Genomic DNA, 16,406 nt, shown 5'->3' on the forward strand with positions numbered 1-16,406 from the left:
TGCAATTTGTTTGCTTTAATTTAAATTGCAGAGAGGAATTTGGAAACAACTACCAGACTTTTAAAAGAATTTTTAAAATAAAATGCTTTCGTTATAGATTACAAATGTAGATGCTTACACGGTATAAATATACAAAGATCTATATCTGAATTAATCATCTGCACTCCCTTTATATTCACTGAGGAGAGATAAACACCACTGAAGGATGACAGAACAACAAGAAGACATCTAAATCAGACCAGATGTTCTCTCTCATTTATTTCTCTCCACTAATTATGAAGGAAATTAAGACAGTTACTACAGTTGTTGAAATCTACACTGTATGTGTCTCAAATTCGGAACCCTCCACTTGGTAGGTGAAAGCTCCCACACAAAAGACACATGGCTGGACTAGGCACGCTCTAGTGTCCCTTCCAAGATGCACTAGATTTTGGGTTTATGAAAGTTATGGAGGGAAATACTGCTAAGCTTCAGTCAACATGAACAAGTTTTCACTCCTAAAGGTGTCTATGGTAGCCTATAAACAAGAGCTAGGTATGTAAATAAATATAGATATAAATGTAATTGTGAAGAGTTTTAGCAAGGCCTTTATTGGGAGGTTTTGCTAGCCAGCCTCTTTCAGATAAGGATGTGAAAAAAAAACAAACAAACAAACCAGACAACCACCCATGGTAGCCAATACCTTTAGGCTGGCAAAATCAGCTGCAATACCAATGGATGAGCATTTGCAATAGCTTAGTTTACACCACTTTTAAAGATTACTATATACCTGGGAGGCAGATTATTTCGGGCCCCTATAGCCATAGTTATAGCCTCAATGCCTCCTTGAGTAGGTTAGCCTACAACTCCCAATCTTCTTGACCTGGTTATGCTGCCACACCATCTTGGCATCTTTTAATGTAGGCTGTTAGCTTGCAGGCTGGTAAAAGCTCTAAAGCCACGATATAACTTTACCAGCCCCAACACTACTGCAAACTGTAATGCAGTGCTGGGGGGGGGGGGGGGGGGGGATTGGGTACTGTCATCTGACCCTCATAGTTATATTAACAGTAGTAGCAGTACTTACAGCACTGCTGTTTCCCCATGCAAAACAGGTACAAAGTGGCCAAGCCTGCTGTCTCTCCAAGCTCACCAGATTTTATGGGACACAGATGGTTAACAGTAGATGCAGAGTGTAGTGACCTTCTATTAGTACTTACAGGAAAAAGAAGGAAAAGCTGCACGAGAAGGGACAAACATATCCACACAGACACATTCATGTCCTTTTTTGGTAATAAATTAATATACAAATGTGAAAATAAAACGGAACCCAGATTCTGAAATCACTTGGAAATCCCTCCTGTGCAAATAAAGTGCAGATGTTCAATGTAGGTAGCATCAACGAGGAGCTCTGCAGCCTATGAGTTTGAATCCTGTACTTCCAGCAACTTTACTGATGAAAGTGATGTAGCAGATAGTATGTAGTAACTTGCAGCCTATTTTCAACATGCTATCTTTAAACTAGCTCAAAAATGTACAGAAGTTTAAAACGTGCAGTAATTTGTAGCTAATACCAGTGAAGTTGAATTGCCATTTCAAAAAGTGGAACAGTTTAGCAGGTTCAGCTCAGGCCAACTGAACTGAACTGTACTCAGTTACTTGAAAATAAAATTTTCTTGGAGTTGGGATGGCTAATAGCCAGGGAGGCGTGGTAACTCTCCCCTCCACCAGTCCCTCCACATTTGCCAGTGCAACAAAAATACTCCAAATTCCATTTCTCTTCAGCCTTACCCAACACAGAAAATACTTCCTTGCTGTCCAAACAAGATCCAAAAATTCCTTTAGTCTCCACAGTGCAAGAGATTCAATATTTTACTAGCTTTTGCTGAAATCATTGCTGCTGGGCAGTCACGTTAAATATGTGCAGTAATATTTTACAATGAAATACAAGTTTGTTTGAAAAGAGACACAACTCCACACTAAACTTTATCCCCAGAAATGCTCACATGCAAACTTATTTAACTAGAAGAACAGTTCAGTTAAACTGTACGTGCGCTGTGATTTATGCGCATAGCCAAGACCTTCCTTGATTGTGGAGAACAGCATTACAGCTGGAGACTTAGGTACAAACACACATAGCCTGTTTCTAACCATCCCTCTCTGGTCTTCTAGCTCACCTGAGACAGAGATAAGACCAAGATCCCAAAACACAAATTACTACATCTTTTCTTTTCTCTCAGTTTGAGACATTCGATGCTGCAGCTAAATCAATCCGATGGCTAGCCGCTGCCAAATGCCAGTCCCCCTCTCCCCCTGTCACATGTATTGGGAAGCCTCTAACCATGCAGCAAGTTACTTCAAGGAGCTACAGTGATTAAATTCTTCATTTTTCTTCTTGGTTTGGTTTTCTCACTGTTTAGGTCCCCAAAATAGCTGCCCATGAGGTGAGACAAATACCAGCGCAGAGGAAGCAAGCTGGTCTCTATGTTTAGCTACAATATGGAACTGCATCCTAAAACGCATCTCCTCAGCAAGGACACAACTAATCACAGAGCTTTTGACTCAGCTTTTGCAGATGACCACTTTACTTACTGTACTAAGTCACAGCACTCTTTCACACAGCTATTTGTTTCTTTGGCTCCGTTACAGCCTTACACTGCTCATACACAGCATGTTTACAGAGACACGAAAGTATAAAATAACATCATTTTGAGAGGAGCCTTTTGTCTCCTTCAGCTGGCAAAAAAAACCCAAGCCAAAACAAAAAACCCACCCCCCAAACCCCCACCTATTTGAATTATATAACCCCTGGGATCCCTAATCACAGGGAATATCTTGTTTTACTGCTAAAAAGGCAAAGATTCTACACACTTGCAGCACCACCCAGATCATTCGATGAAGGTTTTAGATCATGGTCTCCAAGCTCAGTGTCTTGTGCAACCTCATGCAGAGACACAAAACTGCCCGAATTAGCTGTAACAAGTCAGTAAAAATAATCTTGGCATCAATAGAGACAGCTTAATCAAGACTGCTGTGCAAAGTGCAGTAGAGACCTAGAAACAGGTTCAAACACTAGATCATCTGATTTTGTCATTTTTAAGCTTCTGAGCATACTGGTAAGAAGGATCAGTTTCCTGCATCTATCTAGTTCATTTAAAAAAAAAAAAAAGGTGACTTAAAGAACAACTGAGCACACACATAAATAGATGTGTGCTACATGTTTTTATCATTGTAGGTCTACTTTACTAAAGTCCATGAGTCTATGGCACCCCTTGCTACATCTTGTATCAGCTTAGGTCCCAGTAACTCAGAGGACATTACAGTTGAGTAGAACCTTGACGACATCAATGGGTTCCCACGTTTGGCACGTCCAGATAAAACTCAGCGCATGGGTGGAGCCTCAATAGATTCTCATTTTTCACAGGTGAAGGTCTAGCCTTTCACATGTCTACACCAAACATCAGCAGGAGACTCCTGTCTAAAGATCCGTAGGCTGGAAAAAAGTCCATGTCTACAAAGCCAAGGAAGAAACAGAAGAGAAAAGAAAACCTAGAACTTGTAGATGTGAAGGAAAGGAAGTCTGCAGCTATAGAAAATGTTCCATTTCACTAACACATGTATTATATGCTTTCAACTTTATGACAATATTTAAGGTTGTAAAAGTTATTTCCATCAAAAGGAAGAAATTATGACAGATTGTGAAATATCAAAAGAAACTCTTTTTCCCCCTCTCAATAGTAGGACAAAATAGGGCTCTATTTTCTATTCACAGTTCTGAGATCTGTGCCCAAAAGATTCTCATGCCTTTCCCTTCGTGTGCTTCACTGCTGTTCCCTACTTTCCAGCACAAATGCAGTTTCCCAGTTATTCCCTAAAGCCTGGGATTTGCAGTCTACCTAGTGCTTGATGATGTCTCCTACTTTTTCAGTTCCCACTAAACGCAGGGGCAGGTATCGTTTAGACTGAACAAGAGGTTACCCGCAGCAGCGTTGGCTTCAGCGAGGCTAGGACACAGGAGCTGACAGACGCACTGTAGCTGCCCGTTTCCCAGAGCAGCTTTAGTTTCAGCTCTTCCTGCAATACCCTCGCTATAGAAATCATCACATTCAGTACGAGCACAAAGTTACAGACAAAATTAATCAGCTTTAAAGAAAGTTTGTGAGATGCAAACACAACCCTCTTCTAGCGGGAGTCGAGATTTTTTGACAGTTTCCATTCTGAGGAGCTGCATCACGCAAGTGAAGGCTCTGCACTTCCATCTCATGCGAGGGCAGCAGCTGTAGGTTACAGATGGGGGGAGAGAAAATGCTCCTTAGGGAATCTGACTGACAGAACTGCCAGCTAAATCAGGCCATTTTAATGAAACAGCGTTTATTCGCATTCACCCATGAAAGATGTGTTATACTGTATCCAAAGAATTTTATGTATTTGGGGTTGTTTTTATGACTTTGCTAGACCTTAACAAGGCAATGCAGTTAGTATCTTCCACAAGTAATTTGTAAGAGCTGGCTTATTTCTGCTGTGGAAGAAAGAAGATTTAACAATTTTTTTCCTGTAAACTTTTGTGGAAGACTCACAGCACCATATCAATAAATTCAGCTCTGCTGACCTCAGGCACTCCAAAACCATGAGTCCAGTTGCTTCGACTTCCAAAACATTGAGGCAACAAGCACAGAAAAGATATTATTGTGAGGCTTCTAGTTTTTTTAATTTAAGTTAGTATTCTTAAGTTTTCTGCTGCAATGACAGAGACATAAAATGCTGACTTTAAAAAAAGCGGCAGAAATTCTCACAACCACGTAAATTGAAAACCTAAATTTAAAGAATCTCCTCCAAACCCCTACACAAAACAAACTATAAACCCACAGATATAACAGTTTTTATGAAGACAGAATAACAACTGAAGTGAAGTTATCAGGAATAGTTAAAATTAAAAAAGAAATTATTTTTCTATTATGATACATCATTCAAGAGGAGAATCTACTACTGAAACAATAAATAGCTTCAGAAGTATTGAGACAAATTCATAGAAGAAAGATTCAATCACTTAAAATTAATGGGCTAGATGCAATTTAGGGTTTTGGAATCCCTTAGTTGTTGCAAAGGTATAAATCAAAGGAAGCATCTGATGTCTGTACTTCTGAACAGAACAGACAGAACTTCTTTCCTTCTACTACTGACCATTGTCAAAGACTTAACATGGGGGGTTTTTTATGGCTGCTTTTCATGTCCATATGAACTAACTGAAAAAGAGATCATCACGTCTACTAGAAATAATTCTGATGTTATCAACAATAAGGTTTCTGCATAGAAACTATGAAACTCTTAAGTTATATATAAGAGGCACAGGCTAGCTAAGATTTTCTTTGTTGGAGTATAGCTGCATATGTGTATATAGTCATACATATAAAACTAATATTTGCTCTCTTGTGTAAAAGGAACAAAATAATCTGAAATAACTGGCTACACAACAATTTTTCATGCTAGCTACTCTCTCTTTTCTTTCTTTTCTTCTTTTTAAAGCACAACCATAAGTGTGTTTCCGATAAAACACACTAAACACAGACGAACAGTATCTATGTATGGGTAATGGGGAAGCAAAGGAAGGAGCTCTATAAAGATCATTATCAGAATGACGCGTCAAAATTAAAACACACCTAGGGCGCAGCTATCCAGTAGTCAGTGCAGTTGCCTACAGTCCGACCAAACAAGATGCGAGACCGCCCTAGCTAAGGAGATGTACAGTATCGTTAAGGTGGCTCCGCGCTCAGCTCACCGCCAGTCCCTATCAGCAGGGTGTCAGTAGCGCAAGCATTGCACTAGGGCACGCTGGCGGGTGCCTGACCTCGAGAGGGCTTGCAGCGAGCAAGCCAGCCCCACTGCGGAAATGGATGAACAGTGGTTTGCAACCGTGCAGGCCAACATGGCCATCTTGGAGATGGGAGAAAAGTTTATTTTAAAATAAATATTCCAATTTACTATTCTTGGTATGAGCCCAAGTTTCTAGGCACCAGCACCAACATACTGTCAATGCTGGCAACAGCCTTATACGAACACTTAGCAGGCTCAGGTTTAGTTGAACACTGACCACATCTTCCAAATTCGCAGCAAATAGAGAAGTTCAAGGCTGTCAAGGCCAGCCAGAAGATCTGTTATCCTGCTTGTGCACATAAGCCTGCTCTGAGCAAATTACTTCAAGTCATTCGGACAGTCAATCTGTTACACAACACTCAAGAGCTACAGAACACGTTTTTATAGAAAGAATAAATGTACAAATGAACCTGTATCAGGACATCACTCTTGAAGGAAAACAGCTGGACCACCGTATTGGAAAAGGTGAAAAAGGGATGCACTAGGGATGTCATTTGATAAGCAAACACCTTGAGGAAAGGCAGACAGGATGTATAAACCAACCAATAAAAGGTTGGTTTTTCACAGCAGCGTCAGGTATTTACAAGTAACGACAGCCTCTGTCTTAGCAACAAGATCAACACCAGGCTGCCAGGAGCCATCAGACTGCTGGTACTCCAATACAGAAGAGCAGGTATATGGGAAATGTATTTTTTGAATCGTCCTCTGTAGCTATCTTATTGTCTTCACAGAAAAGCACTGCTTCAAGATTAATCTTCTTGGGAGATTAACAAAAAGACTGGCTGTTTTTACTTCTATAGTTGCTAGCAAAAAGTTATTCCACTGAGGTAACTTGCAAACCTCATCTGGTTATACAGATGCACAATTTCAATACCAGAAAAACAAAGTGATACAATTGCTGAATCCACTTACTCTTTATTTTTGTGTTTAAACAATCTTCCTTGATATTTTTGTAGTATTTAGTAATACAGAAGAGTGTATTTAACATAGTCGTTAGGACTATCTACACAGGAAACATACAGGGAAACTTTGAGCCAATTCACCAGCCCTAATAATCCATAAAAGCACCCATGAATTCATTTCAAGCAAAACCATGCCAGTTATTGAAGCTGTAGTTGCATGGGTCTTTGGGGAAAAAAAACCAAACAAAACCAAAAACCCAACCCCCAAAATTTTAAGTTCTTCTTTTTCAGATTGGATTAAATTAATGAGGAGACAGAGATTGCAAATGTAACCCTGGCCAAATATGGATCATTTGAACTGTACATTTAAACCAACCCCACTGAATTAAACCAACCCCTGGGAGAACTGACTCTAGAAGTGGTTATATGAACTGCTTTGCTGCCATATAAGTGGGTGAGGTGGGAACACCCACTAAGGAAGAGTGGAAGTCATCATTGTTCTTAGCTGCTCTTCTAAATCTGGCCTGATGAGAAATGCGTCCCTACCCTCCATCTTACTCAGAATAAGACAGTCCAGAGTGTTTTATTTGCAGAACCACCTCCCCATATTACCACAGCTTCTCTTTCCCTATTAGTTAAGATGAGGGACTAGGGGAGAGAAACACATGCACAGACTTCAAACATTCCAAGTCTAAAGCAATGGAAAAAACCAGACTAGTTGATCTAACAGAAATATCGATCAACGTTATGCCAAAATACAAAAAAAAGTCACCATTAATCTGATGTGAAAAACCACTTTTCACCATGGCACATAAATCCATAGACTGGAACTTGAGTGAAAAAAACCCAACAAACCAACCAACCCAGCTTTCAAAGTAAGTATATTGGCAGAATAGACAGGAGGGTTACTTTTATACTCTAGCCTAAGAATCTATCATTATATTATAGTCAAAGCAACTTTTTGTGTTCCCATAATCAAATTTTTAAGACAAACTTCTTGTTCAATCCTTCACAACCTGCTTATAGCCGACATAATTTATATGCTCTCAAGCACATAAAAATTTTCCATCGGTTGTTGAAAATGCAGTAAGTGAGTACTGTAGGGAAAGGAAGGCAGGAAGAAAAGGAAAACACAAAATATCAAACATAAACTCTATAATATTACATTTATCAGTGTGGGTCAAGTCATAGACATATCTAAACAGCAGCATTCACTTCCAAAAACAGTGTTTAGCTTGCGATGAAGCTAGTGCAGCAGTTAATGGGCACAAGGGCTGTTCAGTTCCATCCCTGGTCAGTTGAAACAGCTGTTTTGGAGAAAGACATTTGCCAGTTTCTCATCTGACCTTTAAAGAGAAGCCCTCATAAAATTGACTCAGGTCTTCAAGACTACAAATCATCACAGCTCCACTGACTTTTAGGGCACCCACTACTTCACCGAGAAGAGGCACTTCCATTTACAGCAGCAGACTTCCCTCCTCTTCTGCTCCTTTGCCCCAAGCTGAATTGGCACTGCTCCTTTACAGTCCCTTTCCCTTAACAGGCCATTATGGGCCTTTGAAAGCTATTACTGACATTTGCTGAGAACATTTCCTAAAGCCAGTCTATTCTGGGTTACGCCCGATTCACGCAACCCATTTAAAACTCTTTATACAGCACAAGGCAAATTACTCATCATTGATTTAAAATAAGCATCCTTTAGAAGTACAGGCTAAAACCCATCATTGCAAGATCATTTTAATGGTTTATTCAGAGGGGTTTAAGTGACTTGGGTTTGTTTTGTTGGCAACGATGCTGACAGGATCTTTGGGGTTTTTGTTTTGTTCTTTTGAAGCTCATAGCAGGACTTTATTTTAAAAGCGTTAACTATGTGATTCAGTGTGCCTCTCCTCTGTTCCCAGACAGCCTTATCCCTAACTCCTTGTTACTTTTTTAAAGTGATAAAATTGATATTTTTACAGAAAGACCTCCCCTTATCTCAGAATATCAGACTGCTGGTGAAGCCATCAGTCACATCTATGGGGGAGAAATTCTAGCAGGCAGGAATAAAGCGGGGTAAGGACCAGCAGAGAAAGCTTCACAAACAAGAAAACAAGTTGCCTTGAAAGAGGAATGGCACTTTCAGTGCTAACTGCCTGTCTCAAAGGGGAAAAGCATGTGTAGGGAAAAAAAAAAAAAAAAAGAAAAAAACCCCACCCAACAAAACCTCCTTGCCTTCAGTTTTAAGACGACTCATTTTGATACCCAAGGAAAACGAGCGTGCAAATGGAGCCAGCATGTCTACCTTGCCAAGTGCTATATTTAAGGTGCCTCAAGCACACGATTTTAATAGCTATATTCCACTCCGTAATGATTAATTTGCCAGATTGTTGTTAAAAATCCTCTTTTATAGATGTGTTTTCAAAAACTAAACAAATAAAGGCAAACCTGCATCTTGCCCTCTGCATGAGGCAACTGAGATAGTGAGCAAGGACTGAGGATAGAGGGTAGAAAAAAATGCCACTATTCGACTATTTCATTCAGTCAAATCCAAATAAATTTCTGCGCCTGCTGTTTTCTAAATATACCTGCATATACTGGAACCTGGCCTCCAATAATCAAGAACACTTTTTATAAAATACCTCTTTAGTCTTAACAAAGCAAAAAGAAGTGTTTATGTCATTTTCAAAAGGTAAGGAAAACATAGTAAATGCACGATAAACTCACTTTTGCTTTAGTACTCTGTGATCAATTAGTCCTCCATTTTCAGTTGAGCACAAATATTTTTTCTGCTCCACAGGACCAGAAGAATTTAACATTTGGCTGTCAGTAGCCCTGAAAGAAAAAAAAAAGGAAAGAAAAAAAAGGATTTTCCACTGTCAAGTTTTGTGCAGTTTATAGAAAAGAGGTATTTTAGGGTTCTAAGATACCAGTGGCAGACACAGAAAAGGAGAAAAATTAACATATTGAATAGTCATGATTTTATGTGATGCTAATGTCTCTTAATCGATCTCTCAGTTCAATTATCAAACTCTGACAAGTTAAAATGAAAACTGTAAATAGTACTGCCTAGTGATATTCCAATTACTACACAGTTACAAACCCCAAGAAAATAAACCTTGTCGGGGTTGCAGGATAACTGCCATCTCCATATCCTGGCGTCTCCTAATCTCTGGGAATAACTAACCGCCACAGTACGCAAGGGGTGGGGTGAAAGAGCGAGTTACACAGAATTGTAAGGCAGGTTCTATTCAACTAGAACTTTGTTTTTTCTGGAGGTTAAGTCCATCTTGAACCTTCAAGTCAGCTTTGCATTACTTCAACCACTCTAGAAGATCCCCGAACGCCGCCCGGTCTCGCATGCCGCTGTTCCTGGTTATTTGCTCCAACTCCAGCCTGTCGCTAGCACCAAAGCCTCCAGATACCCACTTTGCCACGCGCCAGTCCAAGCCACTGCTTTCCATTTAACCTTTGCATCCACCTCTCTCCCTCCTCATGTTCCTGTTATTTCTTCTTCTCCTTTTGTTGGCAGAAGCCAACATCAACAGTTTTACCCTGCACAGGGGGAAAGGCAGAGCTAAGATAGGGGCTACTATACGCTGCCAAGAATTCATGGCAGCCATCAACCCTTTTTTTTTGGGGGGGGGGGGGGGGGGGGGGGGAGGGGACGACGGACGACGGGGGGGGACGACAGGACATGACACACGACACAGCTTCCTTTCTGTACCTCATCTCTTCAGAGCCTCTGAACGCCAAAGATGCTTTATAAACTGTTCCAGCCTCAGCTGCACTCACACATGAAAGGCTATTATTGGAAGTGACATTAACATTTGCCAAGTTTATACAGGGAGTTTCCCCTTTTCATGAATCAATACATGTCTTTTTGTCAATAAATGTCTATCCAGTTAAAACGAGAAAAATCCAGTATGTTCTCTATGTGGCTCCTAGAAACAATTGATCTTGGAATTGGAAAGCATCTTGATATTTACCTGGTAACATCGGCGTGAGCTCCTCATATGCACATAAACACAGTTTCTACTGCATGACCCAGAACGCTTCCACCTTACCAGTGACAGACGCAAGTTGCTATTTCTGTGTCCTAATCCAAACTGCTGGAGATGTAAGTCACATTCAGTGTCCTTTCACAAGTCCATTACTTCCACACAGAAAGCGTTCACCTACCATACTCAAAATTCCATGTCCAACCAACAACTTCATTTCTGTTCCTAGCAGAGAGGCGAGCTGAGCACAGTTCACACGCAGTTAGAAGATGTGCTGCGGACACCAGGATAAAAAGGTGGCCAGCCAGGAGTGCACCAACAAGCACTGGGGAGAGCATTCACGTGAGAAATATGGCAGGGAAATACGACAGCACTTGGAAGCTCCTCAGTGGTTTCAGCTGACCCAGAAGGAGACAGCTACGGTGCTGCTTTCTCCCCTGCCCTGAGCAATGCTGTCTCCACCCTGGTCCTGGTCCTGGCAGGGTGAGCTAGTTCTGGGAACCGGCCTGACTGAGAAAAAATTCTGCAAAACAGAAAAGCTGGCTGGTTTTCATCTGGGCTCAAGCACCGCAGGAGAAGGGCTAAGAACACACAGACTCAGTTTTCACACTTGTCCCATGCTGCTGTGGGACCACACACTCAGCTACGGATGCAACTAACAGTGAATCTTAGGGCAGTAACTTTGCTCATGCAAGCAAGCCTGCAATCCAGCCTAACACTGCTGAGCAACAGAGGAAACATGAGTTCACTCCACATTTATTGCAGATCTATGCATTTTTGGTTTTGTCACATATTCTGTTACTCTAAGTCAAAATAGCTTACAAAGAAAATAATTTTATTGCATTACTTCAAAAGGGTGTCTCATACATTTTATTCTATTCATGAGTCCCTGAATTAGGTCAAAAGAAATTATTCTTAGAGGACTTCGTTCAAGATGTACCAAACAGACAAAATAATTTCCGACTACATCACTAAGACAAGCGCTCCAGAGTTAAGAAGTGAGTTACAGCTACCTGCATATAAGGATACAGCTTTTAGTTTTATAATAAAATTCTATTTTTACTGCAGGAGCTTTTCACCATTCTATACCCCAAACTGCACAGAATATCTTGATTTTTTAACTAATCCTAAGAGAGATGACTGAATGCATTTCTTAAACATGCTTGGAGTTTTATTCTGTGGTTCTTGACTGAGAAAATGTTTCAGAAACAGCAGCTTATTTACCTAACTTCCCTGTAAATAGAGGAATACCAGCATCTTATTTTCCAGGCAAGAAGACTAGGTAGGGAAAGATTAAGGTAATATTTAAGATTTTGAGCATTTGATTTTTTTTAGAGTCTACAGAACTTCACAGAAAAGCTGTGCTCTCACACTACTGCAACTGCATGCTCTTTGTGAGACAGTAAGGCCTGACTTGCAGGACTTGAGAAGTACACAGGGAACGGTCACACCTGAGACGCAGTCTAGCCAAACACCCCTGACAAAGTCAAGGATGAAATCTAAATATCCAGAGCAGCATTCAAACTGCCTGAAGCATAAGAACACATTTTCTTCTTCTGAAATCCCCTGCTGAAATCACTATGTATCCACCGCACTTTGGATGAAGTACAGGGCCCACATACAGTGGTCATCTTCACAGCAGACACCTGCTCTACCTCCAAAGAGGGAGCTTCCTATAAATCAAGTGAGGCAAGACCCTGGTGCAGAGAACAAAGATTGGCTGTGATTGCATACTCCAGGTCTGTGATAAGTCATGCATGCGGTGACAGTCTCCTTCCTGCACTCCCCCCTTCCCTCCAATGATGCAGGACCATTTACTCCAGGGGTTGCATAAATACTTCCACAAGGACAAGAGGATGTATCTCCGTGAGCAGTTTAGTTCTGCTCTTGAGTGCAATTTGGTTGGAAATAGCCCAGTCATCACCATTTACCATACCTTGGTTTGCACTGTGGAGTCATCTCCGAGTGCACAGCCTGGACTCCTTTTGGATGCAGGCAAATACCACAGAGAATGCTCTACAGATCTACTCCTACTGGGCTACTACTGTGCAGGCTCAGTGCTAGAGTGCTTTCCTTCAAAAAAGAGCCTTTTGCATCCATGGCAAGCCGTTCTCTACTGTCAGAATTCTTGGGCTTAGAAGAGACCACTCTGAGAACTCAGGATGTCTCTCCTCAGCCAAGTCATCCAGAAAAAGCAACCCTGCAAGACTTAAATAGATCAGAATGGAGGGGAGAGATGGGGGGAACCAACCAACCAACCCACATCAAAACACCCAGCCAGAAAAAACCTGCAAGCCACCTCTGCCCCTCCCCAAAAGACACCCCAAACAAACAAAAGAAACACTGCTCATCCAAGAGCCCGAACATGCTCAGTGAAGACAATCTCTGGGGAATTTGTTTTCTAAAAATCTATCTGCTTCCACACAGTGGGATTATTAAATGCTTACACCTAGATCAAATTCAGAGCTTCCTTTGAGAGACTGAATTTAAATATACCTGTGACACAAACACTATCTCTGGCTAAATTATGATTTTACTCTAAGGCTTGCAAACGTTTAAAAGTAAGTGCTTCAAAAGCTTAGTATCACAAATACAGAAAATTTTAGCTATAGTGAAAGTCTGATGATGCCTCATCCAAATGAAAATTAGGTCCTAGAACTGAAAATGAAGAGCAGTTTAAATTAATTAATGGTGTTGTTCAGGAGTTTTGATGCCCTGTTTAAAACCACAAGGTAATAGCCTTATTTTGCATTTCACATGCTGTTAGAGATATTCAAAGTATAAAAAACAGTTACAACTTACAGCTGTAGAGCTAGTAAATGCCAGTTTTAAAATGCTATGAAAAGAATAAAACTATACCCAGACTGATGTTTTCTGTGCCATGTACAAACTCACCCACTGATTACTTCTGGAAATTTTGGAGAAGCTGTTTCACAACAGTATGTAAGGGATTCTAGCCCACTTTTTTGTTGCTGGTATTTATTAATCAGGTCCATCAGCACTGCCTGGTGCCCAATCTTCTTCACCAGCTGCTGCACCATACGATCATTAAGAGCCAGAAGAGCTGCTCCACTTACTTCTTCTTCTGCAGATTGAAGGGGATTAAAGAATTACTGTAAAATAACTTTATAGTTACAGTAACATTCTATATGCCTAAAAACATTATGATGGAGGACAGGCCAAAGGCAAGGATGTTTTCTACTGTTGATGGTCTTCTTCGGCTGCTAAAAAGATGATGGTTTAGCTACTGTCCTTTCCCAGGCAGTGCCAGGAGTCCTGGTCACTGGCCAGATACCTTCCCCTGACAAAAAGACAAGTCAGAAACATACAGAATCAGTGAGCTGACTACTTTAATGCTTTAAATCAGGCCTCACTTAGACCACAGCAGACTGTTACTTCATTAATGAAGGAAAGCAAGCTTTTTAAGAGAGCACACAACAGACAGCCTGTTCACACGACAGTTTCTCGTGCACTCATGACAGTGTTTATACACTCAGCTATAAAACATTTACACACTACAGTTGCATTATTTCAAAAGATTTATACAATATAAAATAGGGCCTGTCAAGCCTTTTATAGTGCCAGCTCTGATTTGAGAGGGTGCATCTATTCATATACAGGCTTAATCTCATCCCCCAGCATTTCTCAGAGACTTCATGATAAACCTGCACTTATTTTGATATATCAGATCTATGTCAGTTCTCACCCTAATAAATTTCTATAAAAGTCTGAAGTTAGCATATATATATACATGCCCCAAAACAAGGTAGGCAGTGCCAATTAAATGCATAGGAAGAAATACTAAACAAACCCCACACAAACAACAAAAATGCTTACCACGAAACTTAGGAACTAGTTCTCCTAAATTTCTCTGTCTCAACCAGTTGCAGACTTGATCAACCGACCAATTTTCCATCTTCAGGTGTTGCAATGCTAGATTTCACTGTGAAATGAAAAGAGAGGATTATTTTTATGCTGAACGCTAACCTGAACTCCAACATACTGTAGGAAAAAAAAATGCACTTAGCAAATAATGTTACACTTACATGCTCTGAATAAAAATAGTGCAAAATAATCCAACTAGTGCCTGGTGCAAGTGGCAGTTTCCGTGGATCACTTTCTTCACCTCCTCTCCCTTCCCTGCTTTCCCTCCACTCTAAGAGACAGCCTCATTCCTTATAAAACACGACCTGCTCCAGTACCATTAACACCCAGGTTTCCACACAGAGAAGAAAAAAGGTGTGAAATTCACCACCACCACGCTCATCAGGAAATGGCTGACATTTTACAGAAAGCAAAAATCCCCCCACCCACTAGCAGGTAAGAGTCTGTCACATACCTCTTTATAGTAAATCAAGCACCTTAACCCTCTCTGCGCCGCCAAGCAGGTACTCGAGCAAACACTTAGCCCACAATTACCAACAATTAGGGGCAATAAAGCTCCTGGAAAACGGAGGGGAGGCGGCTACCCCTCCTGTTGCCTGCCAGCCCATGCCTCAGGCTCCCGCCCGCCCCGGGCAGGCGCAGCGGCCCTGGGCGGGAGGAGCGCGGGGGGACGCTCCCCGGCAGCCGGCGGGGCCGGGGCGCCGAGCCCGAGCCCCGGGAGGCTCCAGCACCTCCCGTGTGCCCCTTCCCCGAAGGGCTGGCTGAATGGCGAGGGCGGTACCCCGCATCCCAGTACCGACAGCAGCCGCCTCAAGAGAAGGCTACTTGCAAAGCCAAAGCTTGCCCTATTCCGCCAACTCCTTGACAGCTGAAGGCTCGCTCCGAGGGTGATTTTCTTATTAACGTGTTTGGGCTCTACTGCATAAAGGAGCACCAAGTGCTCCCTGACTGTGCTTGCAATCCACAGCAAACAACATTAGAGGAAATTATCCAAGCAAGTTTTTCGGATGAGAACACGAGTGTCTGGCATCGTTGGCCAAACGTTTGCTTGCTTAAAATCCATCCACGCACGTACCCTGAGCCCGCAGTGAACTCCAGGCTAACATGGGGCTTCACCCACACAAACCTCATCAGGATCTGGTCCACTGCACTACAAAAAAAATGCGCACCATCCCTGAATAAAAAAAATTCTCTTCTCATCCTTCAACAACAGAGACCCCCAAAATAGATGCACTTCAGCTCGTGCTCTTGTGCCAGTAGACTTCAACAACTTAAAAGGGTTAAGTTGAAGAGGAATGTCTTTCCGAATTACATGAGTGGATTTAATTTGATATGACAACAGTAGCCATACAACTCCTCCCCCAGGCTAAGCAGCAATAACAGGGTGTGAAAAGTCATTATTTGTTGAGAACTCTGGTGTAAATTAAAAATCACACCTTCCTGTCACACTTCTTACTTCCTTGCAAAGAGTAGGGCAACAGAAAAAAAAAAGGCTCCGAAAACTTGAAAGATAAAACGGAATGCAAAGCAGAAAGATACTTGCCTTATCAACCAAGCAGTGTAAAAGTAGAGAGATACATTAAAATGGTGGAAAGGTCACTGCTTCATCCTGTAAGAAGACTAGCATTCTAGAACGGTCCTGCTAACGCAGACATGCAGATACCAACGTTTCAAAAAGCATCAAGTGAACTACAGCCATGCACAACAATACCCACCGTCAGCCCTGTGTGCCTGACCCTACAGCAAAATGTCCATTTGCACATGGAAGTGCAGGCTGCACACCTTAGGG

At 41.5% G+C, this 16,406-nt stretch overlaps 1 protein-coding gene across 1 annotated transcript in view; it reads right to left on the reverse strand.

Annotated features, from left to right (window-relative positions):
- SAMD3 (sterile alpha motif domain containing 3) overlaps window positions 1–14,905 on the reverse strand; it is a 41,219-nt gene extending 26,314 nt beyond the window's left edge. Inside the window, exons 1-4 of the mRNA XM_075497345.1 lie at window positions 14,779–14,905; window positions 14,570–14,675; window positions 13,628–13,817; window positions 9,459–9,566 (exon numbers count right to left, since the gene is read on the reverse strand). Coding sequence (XP_075353460.1) covers window positions 9,459–9,566; window positions 13,628–13,817; window positions 14,570–14,648 — 377 coding nt within the window. The 5' untranslated portion in view covers window positions 14,649–14,675; window positions 14,779–14,905. The remainder of the gene's footprint in view (window positions 1–9,458; window positions 9,567–13,627; window positions 13,818–14,569; window positions 14,676–14,778) is intronic.
- Window positions 14,906–16,406: the final 1,501 nt, after the last annotated feature.

This window comes from Mycteria americana, chromosome 3, assembly GCF_035582795.1.
Source record: "Mycteria americana isolate JAX WOST 10 ecotype Jacksonville Zoo and Gardens chromosome 3, USCA_MyAme_1.0, whole genome shotgun sequence".
Classification (NCBI taxonomy): Eukaryota; Metazoa; Chordata; class Aves; order Ciconiiformes; family Ciconiidae; genus Mycteria; species Mycteria americana.